Here is a 13,154-nt window from a genome sequence, read left to right as displayed (position 1 = left end):
AACTAGATATAACTATGAATATATAATCTAAATAACTCTTAAGTAAATTATTTAAATATATAGTAGATGGGCCCTTTTCTGTGATTTTACACTATCCTGAATACTTTTCTATTTTTTTGTGAAAGCTTTTGAGTTACTTATTTTAAGAAAATTTAAAGTGTTAAAAGCTAAGAATAAAAATTTGTAAATTTAGAAAAAAGTATGTTTTTCTTAGCTTTTTTTTTTTTTGTTTTTTTGAGCCACACCAGTGACGCTCAGGGGTTACTCCTCATTATGCACTCAGAAGCTTCTGGCTTGGGGACCATATGGGATGCTTGGGGATCAAACCACGTTCCATCTAAGGTCAGCCGCATGCAAGGCAAATGCCCACTACTGCGACTTCGCTCTGGCCCCTTTCTTAGCTTTTGATAATAAATATTCTAAATTCTAAGATGATGTTATAAGAAGTAGATTAGTTTTAAGGTCTTTATTATCATAATTTACTTTTATTCTTAAAAAGTCACTTAGTAGAATTTATGCTGTATGATGAGTGGAAAATTATGAACTTAAATTTCTGAATAATTCACATTTCCTGGAAGGAAAATTGATTAAGCAATAAAACTTAATCTTTAATTTTTGTATAAAATAATCGATGAAGTATTTATATATTTGTATATATACTTATATATTTATATATATCAAATGTATATATTTGTGAGTTAATTTGACTAGCCATGTGAATTATATAGATGATAGAAATAACTTGTGTTTTGTCTATTTTTTTTTTTGGGATTTAGGACCCACCTGGCAGCACTCAGGTTATTTCTGGCTCTAAGCTCAGAAATCGCTTCTTGCTTGGGGAAACGTATGGGACACCAGGATTGAACGAGGGTTCATCCTAGGTCACCTGCATGCAAGGCAAATGCCCTACTGCTATACCACTGCTTCAGTCCTTTCAAATTATATTTCTATATATTTTATGTTTTGAACTATCTTATTAATAAGTGTTAGATATTTTACATATAATAGCCATGCTAAAATTCTTTGTTTTTTGAAGGGCCATACATAGCTGTTCATGAGTAATTCCTGACTGCACTCAGGAATCAATTCTGTGGGCTTAGGAGACACTATAGGAAGTCAAGGATTGAACCTGGGTCAGCTGCGTGAAAGGCAAAAACCCTACCAGCTGTGCTGTTGCTCTGCCCCTCCCCCTCCATAAACTAACATTTTTAAAGAATGACTTGATTAAGAAATCTATTTGAAACTTAAATTTATTAACTTTTCTAATTATACATGTAAAGTTATACATGTACTTAATTAATAAGTATTACTACCAAATAGCAAAACAAAAGCATAATTATAAATAGCTATGTGAATACTCTAATTCTAAGATTCAGATTTTTGAACTATGATTATGCATGAAAAATATTATTTAGTGCCATATGGAAGAAAAATAATCTACACAAGCACAGGTGCGTGTGTTTATTCTCACTTTTACATTCAAAATGAAAATTGTATTTGGCTAAGCATATTATAAATATACACACTTACTTAAGTATAATGTACTTAGTCATCATAATTAAATTTAAATATTAAAATTTCATGGTAAAAGGAATCTGGCAAAACATTAGAAATTGCAAATTGTGTGTATAAATGTATGTCTAGTTTTTTATAGTAAAATTGTAAGTATAAGGTATTCTAAGGAAAATGAGCCTTTTGGGAGCCAGAGAGATAGCACAGCATAATGGCATTTGCCTCGCACGCAGCCAACGGTGGTTCGAATACTGGCATCCCATAGGGTCCCCCGAGCCTGCTAGGAGCGATTTCTGAGCAAAGAGCCAGGAGGAACCCTTGAGCGCCGCTGGGTGTGACCCAGAAAAAAAAATGAGCCTTTTATAAATTTGAGTATAGAGATCAAAACCAGGCGCCTACCACACACGAATGTGATCTACTTCTTGAGCTTTATCTGTAACCAAATGAAAAAATGTAAGTTTTAAAAAGTTGGCCTCTTCTTTTAATGGATATTTTGGACATATTTAGTAGTGCTTGTAGGGGTTACTACTCACACTGTCTCAGGGTTGCCTCTGATCTGTATAGGGGCCATGGGTAGGGTAGGCTTTCTAAATTCAAAAGAATGTGCTCAGCATAGAGTGGTTTCTCCTACCTAAAGGTACTAGTTCTTTAATCTTAAAGTAATTCCTATGATAAATTTTATACAGACAGCTTATGATATAAGGAGATCATATTGTTCTGGGAATCAAACCTGGGGCTCTTGGCTACAGAAAATTCACTCTAACCCTCTGAGATATCTCTCCTGTTCAGGGATTTAATTCTGCTGCAGATAGAAGCAACCAAAAGTGTTAATCAACTTGATCCAGGTTGAAATCACCTGGGGTTGTAGAGATAGTATAGGTGTTCTAGCACATGCTCTGTGTTCATACATCCTGGTTTTGATACACAGGACCATGTTATCTATTGAGCATCTTTAGGTGTGACCCTGGATGTCTGACATTGCGCCAGAATTGCACTACATCATTGAGTCGTAGCAAATAAAATCAACTTTGGCATTTGCTCGTATGTGCTTGAGTAGTTGTTACTTCATAGTTTCTTTAGACAATGTTTCTGCATATACATGTGAATATGAAAAAGATTACCAGCTTATCCTAAGGATTAGAAATAATATATGAAAAGTACCTACTATATAATAAATTATATCTTATAATTTTAGATTGATTTTATCTAATGAAATCTTTAACCTGTGGTAATGTTATGAGGCCAGAAGTATCGGGCTGGAGCAAAAGCACAGCGGTAGGGTGTTTGCCTAGCACGCGGTTAACCCAGGACTGGTCTGGGTTCGATGCCCAGCTTCCCATATGGTCCCCCAAGCCAGAAGTGATATCTAAGCGCATACCCAGGAGTAACCCCTGAGCGTCGATGGGTGTGGGCATAAAACAAAAAGGTGGGGCAGTAGTATATGGTTGTAGGGGTAGGTTACTTACTTGCTTTGCATATTATGTATGGCTCCATCCCCAGTACACTCATATCCCTGCCAGGAGTGATTCCCTGAGTGTATAGCTCAGTAAGTCCTGAGCACTGCTGGTGTGGCCCAGAAACTAACAAAGAAGTTATCAAAGCTTTTGTTCTGTTTAATTTTTGTTTCGTTTTTGGGCATTGTACATTCGTGGTCCTTGCAGGCCACTTCTGACAATGCATGGGGGAACCATGTCATACTAGCTATTGACCCCAGGCTTCACGAATGCAAAGCATTGCTTCAGTTTATTGAATGAACTATCTCTTTGTCCTATGTTCCATTTAACTTTCAGTTATGCTTAATGTCTTATAAGGAAAATTAGGAGTCATGTGAAAAGAAATGAAAACTAGGGTTAGGGTGATGAGGAAAATTACTATTGTGTTAGTTTATTATTATTACCATTAATACTTACTAAATTATACTGTAGTTTGAATTAAAAGGGATAGGTTATGAAGAATCTGAATTTTTTTCATATACCTATTATAAAATTTTATGTATTCAGCTTGTTTTAATAGTTCAGACCCATTTTCTTTGATTCCTTCGCAGTTTCTGTATGGAGTAAATAATGTTATTCTAATGTGATCTCAGTGTTTGAAACTGAGTTACATCCTCTTTTAAGGTATCTCAAGTGGGTGATTTTTTACATAAGTTTTTACCATTGATAACTTTAAGTACTTATTAGGATATATAATAGCTGATTTAAAAGTGGGGCATATTTTTATTGTTCTAAATATTCAGTTCTAGACACTGAGTTATTTAAATCATAAATAAGAGTGATTTAGGACTTCGGCCACCCCTTTCTCCCAATTTAATTCGGTCAGCATCCTATACCATTGTATTAGTAGGTGGTTAAATGATTAGACTTCATTTTCAGACTTTTTTTTTCTATTTTTTTTTTACCATGTACCATGTATAAGTGACAGCTTCATGACTCTTTCTTTACTCAACACCTAAATTAGATGTTATTATGATGTTTAACTGAGTTGCCATTTATGAAATGCTTAGCCTTTGAAGGCATTCAGTAAGTGGTATTTACTTTTTTTTTTTCTTCCAGCTTGTTCCTTCTTTATTTTTTCCCCTTTTTGGAAGGAGGGGCACACATAGGAGTGCTTAGGGTTTACTTACTCCTGATTCTGCATGGGAGATTATTTGAAATGCTGGAGATCAAGAAGGGGTTGTCTATGTGCAAGGCAAGCAACCTGGCTACTATACTGTTGCTCTAATCCCTGATTCATTGATGTAATAGGGAACTTGTTAAAGTGTACATAACATAACTGTTTCATAACTGTTATTTGTAGTTTTTTTAACAATGAATTAATATGTATTTCTTTTCTCAAAAAATCATTTTTTTGTTTTTTGTTTTATTTTGTTTTGTTTTGGGGCCATACCCATTGATGCTCTGGCTGTGTGCCCAGAAATCACTCCTGGGTTGGGGGGACCACATGGGACGCTGGGGATCAAACCGCGGTCAGTCCTAGGCTAGTGCTTGCAAGGCAGATGCCTTACCTCTAGTGCTACCGCTCCGGCTCCTTAACTTATTTTTTATAATTAAATTTTGTCAGTCTTTTATTTTCCTTGATTTTTCAGAATTAAATTTATTGAAAAAGTTTGAAATTTTTTATCTCTACACATGGTAAATTAAAGGAAAATACATATTAAGTTAGTATTATTAAGGAAAGGCTTAAATAGCCAGCTGATTCTTTGTGGGTTAATATTGGAGAAATTATATTTAACAGTACCTATTTAGAAAATCTTACTATTTAACTTGTGAATATACATGTGAATATTACACATTAAAATCATTGGTATATCTGACCTTCACATGCAAAATGTTTTGGAAAAATACAAGAGTCCTTGTCCTTTAGGAAAAAATATCTTTTCTGATCCAAAGCCACAAATATTGCAAAATTTAACTTAAATTGAACTTGACAGTAAGCAATAGTGTTAGAAAATCTGATCTATATATATTTGTTTAATCATAGGTCAATAATGAGGTTATCAGTTTTAAAACTGTTCACTTAAACCTTTCCTTTTCCTAAAGTCTCTCAGTGATCATTGTACTAAAATTTATTTTCATTTTAGTGTATTTATGATAATGGGTTTTATGTTATTATTGTGATATTTATAACATTTTTGTTTCTTTAAAAACATTAATTTTTCCTTCCTTATATGCTCAATTTAGAGCCTGCTTTATATGTTATTTTTCTTTCTTGCATGTCATCCATTAAAGATTAGCTGTGGAAGGTTGGAGCATGGAGAGATTATGAATGACAGAACAACTCCTGTAGAATAATAATCAGTTTTTGGTATTTAATGCTGTTTGACTTTTGCAGACACATTTCTTATTAACCTTTGGTACAAAGAGAAATCCAGGTTCCTGATATCTCATGGAGAAGATGAATCTAAGATCCTCTTCCAATTAAACTGAAATAAGGACAATATTGGGTTTTAGCCAAAATGACACCTTAGTTCTTAAATCCTATGTTTATAAATCTATCCCTATCTATATCTCCCCCTATCTATGTTGCGCTTCACATATGATTTAGTAGTTACATACTTTGCCTACTTTATTGCACTGATTCTGCAAGCAATCAATCTGCTTTTTTCTTTTTCCCTTTAAACATTGTTTTCTCTGTACCCAAATTCAGTTGAATGTTTTATTTTAAGAAAAGAAAAAACATTATTAAGCTTCCTATTATTGAGAATGTTCATTAATTTTTTAGAGAGTTTAATTGTGACTATCCAACTAATCAAAGCATTCCTGCAGCTTCCTATTTTATTCACATTAACAAGTAAATGCTAAAAGCACAGACTTGTAATATACCAAATGTATAAGTACCCTGATTTATTAATACTGAAAATAAAAAGTACTGTGTGATAGAATTTTTTTGCATTGTTTTATTGAAAATATATTTGTTCCTGTATATCAGCTCAAATTTTGCTGACCATCTAGTAAAAATAAGAATGGCTGAATTCAAATACCAGATAGAAAATAAAAATGCTTATTTAATAATAAATAATACTCTTTATTATCACATTTATCTATCCACATTATGGACATTAATTAAATATCATAACCTTTAAAACTTACATGCCCTAGGAGTATTACTCATATGCCTATACTTATGTATATTGATGTTTCTATATCATATTAAAATTTGGAAAGTAAAAATATTTTAAGAATATACACTATCTATTACTGCAAAGAGGAATACCTTTCTAAAATACAACAAACATAAATACTAACTGAAAGAATATTTATCTAAATTATTATTATATTTGGTTATAACATATTGTGCATTTGGATCAGGAATAATTATATTGAGTGATAGTAAAATTATGCTTCAGCATAGAATATAATTAATTTTAAAACCTGTTTCTCTAGTTAACTCTTGTTTTTCTTAAAAAAAATGTGAATATTGAATAAATAGAAACCTATATTCGGTAATCAACTATTTAAATTATTTTACTAGGTAAGACTTGCTTTGAAACTCAGCTTGATATCTGACATTTAAGAACATATTCTATAATTATCATTCATTTATAAAACAATAAAATGTTTTAGAAAATGGGGCCGGAGAGATAGCATGGATGTAAGGCATTTGCCTTTCATGCAAAAGATCATCGGTTCGAATCCCAGCATCCCATATGGTCCCCTGTGCCTGCTAGGAGCAATTTCTGAGCATGGAGCCAGGAATAACCCCTGAGCACTGCAGGGTGTGACCTCCAAAAATAAACACACAAAAAAAATGTTTTAGAAAATGATTGTTTAAATTATTTTTGCATGTTTATTTCTAATAAAATGATAATAAAAGTTTACATGTTTTTATATTTAAAAGAATTTTTATATTCATATTTATGAAACATTTATTGTAGCTATTCTGTGCAGAAAATAAGTTAATGCCACTTAAATTGCATATCATAAAATAATGGATTCTGATTCTACTAGAGCACAATTGTCTCTTTCACATTAAAATATCTCTAAGAGCTTATGATAGATATGTTAATTATTTTATGTAAATATAGCATGTTTTGAGATATATATGCTAAGTATATGTGATTATAAGTTCATGTATATGACATACAACTAATTGAATAATTCAATAGTAATTGCTAGTTTTACAAAACAAATGGTTTTGCTACTTGTTAATTTTTAAAATAACCTCAAATAATTTCTATCCGTTGATAAACAAAATTTCAGAAGCTTTACACAATTTAAAGTATATGTTGAGGTTAAAATAGAACTTTTCATGTTGTAATAAAACTTATAACATTTTTATATAATTAACTGTATATCCAAAAAGATTAACTCACAAAGTTTTTTACAACAAAGATGTTCAAAACACTGTTGTTTATATAGTTAGCTTGAATATAATGTAAAATTGGATGTAATGTAATAGGATGACCTTAGTTTAATCAGTGTGGCATTTCTAAATTATAAAATATTATTTTTAATATAGGAACGTTCTTCATTTTTAAATATACAAAAGTTTATAGTACTACATAAAATACTTTGTCTCCATGTGTATTGCTTTTTTTAATTAGAAAGGATTTGTGAAACTAATTGTACAGTGTAGAAGCTTCAAGAAAATATAGTAGTTTCTGGTTAATAAAAGAAATTTTGAAGTAATGATTTGGCTTTGACATAAAAATGTGAAAAAGAAGTACTCAAACTACTCCAATCAGGTTAATTTTCCACATGTGTTGGACATTTGCCATGTATTTTTAAATTTCTAGTGATTAATTTATGCAAATTGAGATTATATATTGTAGGGAATAAAAATATAATTAGTGTTCTAGAATACATTTTGTATAGTTTCATAAAGTATATTTGCAAGAAGCCTAATTAATATACTAAGCAATAATATATATCCATATAATCTGAAATCATATCATATAATCTGACCAGACTTTCCTAAAATGCCCTGTATTTGTTGCTTAGAAGTTTGGAACTTAAAATATAATCAGTGATTATTTTGTAGGTTTCAAATTCCAATCTCAATGATTTGTTTCTTTCTTTAGTTCAGCCTTTTCTACTTGTATATCTCCCCTCCCCTGAGGATGTGAACAAATGGTTTTCTTTTCATAGAAATATCTGTCTTCGAAATTATGTTATTTAGAGAATCATGATCCATTGTTTAAACTAGAATGTTTTCCAATATGCTGTCTCACTTCTACTGTATTTTAAGAGTAGTTTGAGAACTGTACAACATGTTTTGTCAATAGACTTGGGTTAGACTAAGAAAATATGTACTCGGCTTTGACTTAGTAAACTCATACTTAGTATGGTTCAGCTTCTTCATATTTACTCTTGCCCATATTAGAAAACAATTAGCTTACTAAATACATTCGAGTGTTTGGTATGGTGGCGGGTGGTTGTGGAGATGATCCTGTCTGAATCTTCTCATTTGTGTAAGAATTATAGGATATTTGATAACCATGTTTAAAAATGGAGATATCCAAATATTATTGTAAACACCCAATGATTTGTTTTACCTACAATATAAGTATTTTACTTGGTTGGCTTACATAGTAGCTAATAATATTTGTTAATGTAATTTAACTGCTGTGAACCTTTACTGAACAAATATTGAAATTTATTCAAGTCAAAGAAAGAGAATCTCTAATGACTTTTGTTAAAGCTTCTATTTAATAGTTAAGGAGAAAAGTTTGTATGACATACGAGATGCAATTAACAGTAGATTTTACATTTAATAAAAAGAAAGAAGCATGCGTATTTGCTTTATTCATTCCATCATAATTTGCATTAGAGCTGTGGGTGTTTAATGAGCAAATTCCAACTAAAATGCTATATTGATTTTCTAGTGAACTTTGTAATAGTCATCTACCTTGAAAAAGCTCAGTGTTTACAATTAAGTTTTCTTTACTAAAATGTTTGAGAGTTGCATATTGATTCTTTAAAAGTACGGAATTCTGAAAAGAATCGGGTTTTTTCACAATCAGCCAATTTTACATATAATGCAATAGGTGTTAATATGATCATTTAGTAATGCCTTAAGTTCCGGAAACTTTCCTTATATCTGTAGTAATCAAATTTTATGTATATGCATTTTATATTAAAACTTGGGGCTGGAGTGGTGGCGCAAGGTGTAAGGTGTCAGCCTTGTTTGCTCTAGCCTAGGACAGACCATGGTTCGATCCCCCAGCGTCCCATATGGTCCCCCAAGCCAGGAGCAATTTCTGATCACGTAGCCAGGAGTAACCCCTTAGCATCACCGGGTGTCGCCCCAAAACCAAAACAAACAAAAAAAACCCTTAACTTTGGAATACTCAGAGGCCTCTCTCCTTTAAACACACATACTTTACATCCTTATAGTTGCTACAATGAAAAAAGTGTTCTCTTTTGAGTACACTAGACCAAAGAAGTTTTCAGTGTATTTATCTCTAAACATAAAAATAATTATATTTATTATTAAAACCCTTTATGTTGTTTGCTTTAACTCTTTCAGGGATTACATATAAAGTGGAACACAGCTTATCTTTATTGTCACTTAATAAAGAAAGAATCTTTTGCTTTTCAGAAGTGATTGGAAGTAATTGGTAATTAATTGGTAATTAAGCTTGGTAAATTAACCTTTTTATTTCATATTTTAATTTTGGTATATAATGTATATACTATATGATGTATATTGTTTCAGTTATTCACCTTAAAGTTTGAGCATTTGTACATACTGTGAAATGATCACTGAAGTAAATCTAGTTGATATTGCCCCATAGGTAGTACAATATTTTTCCTTGTATGATAGGTTTTAAGATTTACCTTCTTCTCTTTCATATCTGTAGTTCAAATTATTAACTATGGTACCATGTCACACATTATGCACCAAAACCTATTTATGTCACAATTGAATGTGTGTATATTTAACTACTTCAGCTCATTTTTCTGAGTTTCAACCTCTTCTTTTAATAGTCACTAGTCTGTTCTCTGTCTTTGAGTTTGGTGATTTTGGTTTATTTCTTTTTAAATTTTATGTATCAATCAGTTCACATTGTGTGCTATTTCTTCATATGACTTAATTTAGATTAATGCTATCATCATCTGTTGGTATAATTACAAATGATAGTTTTTCATTCTTTTTTTACTAGGACAAAAATTATTACTTTTATATTTACAGTTAATATAGTATTACTCCATGACCAAAATCACACTGTCATGATTCCTCCACCATTATCCCAATATAACACTTAACACTCTTGGACCATTGGATAAATGAATTGTCCAACAGCACCATTCTTAGGTGTTTATCCTAAGGTGTTTATCCAAAAACATGAAAACATTAAATTGAAAATATTCATACTCCTTTTCATGGTAAGCAAGAGCTACAACTTAAGTTTTTATCAAGAGATGACTGGGTAAAAAAGTTGTATGTCACCAGTGGAACTACTCAGCTATTAAAACAAGAAATCCTACCCTTTTTGGTAGGATAGATGAAATTTGAAGTGGAATGTTACACCTATTTATAGAGATATATGTTAGGCACACCTTCAAGAAAAATAAACATTGCCAAATTATTCTTTAGATTATTTTAGAAATGCATGCTCATATCCTCAGTGCCTATGAAATGAAAAGCTTTTTATTTCACAGTAACATTTTTTAATTTTTTTAATTTTTGTCTTCTTTTTAAATCAGTGTTAAGTAGTATCAATTTTGCTATAACTTATAAAATGTTTTCAAACTAGGTATAGGTTCTGTTTAATAAACCTTTTTCTCTAAAAGTGTCTATTTATAATTTAATTATGGATTCTATATTTTGGTAGCTCTGGTTGAAGAAGTCTATTTTGCCCAGAGGGAACGTGATGAAGCTATTCTTTCTCGACTACAGTTAGCTAATGAAGAGCGAGATGAAGCAATTGCACGAGCAAACCATATGGAAATGTCTCTAAAAGTGTACGTACACATCTCCAGTTATGACATTAAGGGCATTTTAATTTATTTTTAAATCTTTTTAGGTAGAGGTTCTATGATTTAAATTTCTGTACATGATGGATTCTCATGTGCATAATTACAAATCCATCACCAGTATACTCATTTTCCTCCTTCAAATCCCAAGTCATAACTTTTTGTTAGTTTTATGTTTGGATCACACTGGTGCTGCCCAGCAGTTACTCCTGACTCTGCCCTAAGGAATTACTCCTGGCACAGTTTAGGGGACAATGTGGGATGCCAGGATTAAACATGGGCTGGGTGTATACAAGGTAAATGACTTAACTATTGTGCATACCTATTACTCTCTAGGCCCAAATAAAACATCATTAAAGTGAGTGCATTTATTCAACCTTTTACTCTTTTATTCTTACTCTAGTCAATTCTCTATCCTCATAGTCTTTTTATAAAATTCCTTGTTTGCTAATATACAAATATCAGGAATAACATATCCCCTTAAAGAAAGAGCTTAACATTTTAGTACATGTGCTTTCTTTATAAGTATTTTTGTTTTTAATCACAAAGTTACAAAATTGTTATGATTGAGTTTCAGGTGTTTCAGTAATACTAGTTCTTTCACTAGTGTCTGCTGCTCTTCACCACTATCCTCAGTTTCCCTCCTGTCCCCCAGCCTGCCTCAGTGTCTAATAATTTTATCTCTACTATTGTAGTGTTCCTTTGCATGGCCTATCACTTACCCTATCTTCCTCCAATTCTATGGCAGTCTATCTGCTATAACCTTTTCTCATGTTTTTGGTGTGATTGCCTTTGATCAACTTTTATTCTTCTACTATGTTTCTTTATATCTTGCAGATGAGTTCATTCTGTGTCCTTCTCCCTCTGACTTAACTTAGTATAGTACTCTCCATATCCATTTACGTAGCATAAAATTGTATGTGTTCATCTTTTCTTACATTCAAGTAGTATTCCACTGTATATATGTTCCATAATTTCTTTACCTAGTCATATGTCCTTGGGCAGCTGGTTTGTTTACAAATTTTGGCTGTTATGGATAGTGTACTGTAACTATTGGGGACATTACAGAGGGAAATCCCTTGGCCTAGGAGATACAGGGTTTCTCCACCCTTGAAGTATACTATCATGGGATTAACTATAGACTCCTTGCATGATCATTGACTCTCCTCTTGGTGCTTTTGTGGTGTATGGAAGACTTCTGCTTCATCATGGATGGTAATATCGGACCTCTGTATCTAGAGATCCTGGTGTCTGTATAGCTCAAGGAATGGAGTTTATGATGAAGTCTTTCTTTGTGAACCTTGTAGAATATTCTAAAGACTAAACTTATGGCTTATACAGAAACTCGAGTCCTAATTTTAATGGAATTTCTGTATTATCTTCCCCAAAGGACAGACCAGTCCACACACAAGCAGTGATTGAAGGTCCTCTCCCCCAACCCACATCCATGCCAACACTGGTTGTTATTTTTTGTGAAATGTGCTAGTCTCTCTGGTTTGCTGAAGTGTGTGTGAAGTGTGCTAGTTTCTCTGAAGGATAACTCATTGTTCTCCTGTAATGTGTAGGAAACTATGTGGTTCCGAAGAATCAAACCCAGGTGACCACATGCAAAGCAAACTCCCTGACATCTGTATTATCTTTCTTGTCAATCTTCTGCTTAACAAGCTCCCAAATGATGCTTATGTGATTAGTTAGCTAGAAATAAAAACACCCTAGATCAGTAGATCAGTTGTTCCTAAACTTACTTGGTCTGCCATCCCCTTTTCAGAAATCACTTAACACCTTCACTGAAAATCTATCTTCTTTAAGTGAACAATAAAAGTATCCCCCATAACAACCTCAAACCACTAACGAGTCAATACCTTTGGAAATGACTTCCCTTAAAGAATTCAAAGATAACTAAATTATGAGATATTGATGGTAGTAACATAATATTTTATGATGCTTAATAAATATGCTTATCACATGTTTACTATAGTAAAGTACAAATTAAGACATTTTATTGAGGGGGCTGGAGCGATAGCACAGTGGTAGGGTGTTTGTTTTGCAGCCCTGGAAGTGATCCAGGTTTGATCCTCAGCTCCCATATAGTCACCTGAGTGTGGCAGTAGCGATTTCTGAGCTCAGAGGCAGGAGTAACTCCTGAGTGCTACTGGGTGTTGTCCAAAAACGAAAACAGGAATCATTTTATTGAGGAATAAAAGCCATTAAAAATTAACAAAA

The 13,154-nt window shown here is 32.4% G+C and overlaps 1 protein-coding gene across 1 annotated transcript in view; it reads left to right on the top strand.

Annotated features, from left to right (window-relative positions):
• The window catches only part of MIPOL1 (mirror-image polydactyly 1), a 251,632-nt gene that overhangs the window by 35,546 nt on the left and 202,932 nt on the right, over positions 1–13,154 (top strand). The window contains exon 6 of the mRNA XM_049766979.1: positions 10,790–10,919. Coding sequence (XP_049622936.1) covers positions 10,790–10,919 — 130 coding nt within the window. The remainder of the gene's footprint in view (positions 1–10,789; positions 10,920–13,154) is intronic.

Source organism: Suncus etruscus, chromosome 2 (assembly GCF_024139225.1).
Source record: "Suncus etruscus isolate mSunEtr1 chromosome 2, mSunEtr1.pri.cur, whole genome shotgun sequence".
Taxonomy (NCBI): Eukaryota; Metazoa; Chordata; class Mammalia; order Eulipotyphla; family Soricidae; genus Suncus; species Suncus etruscus.
This window is presented reverse-complemented; position numbering and strand designations above follow the sequence as displayed.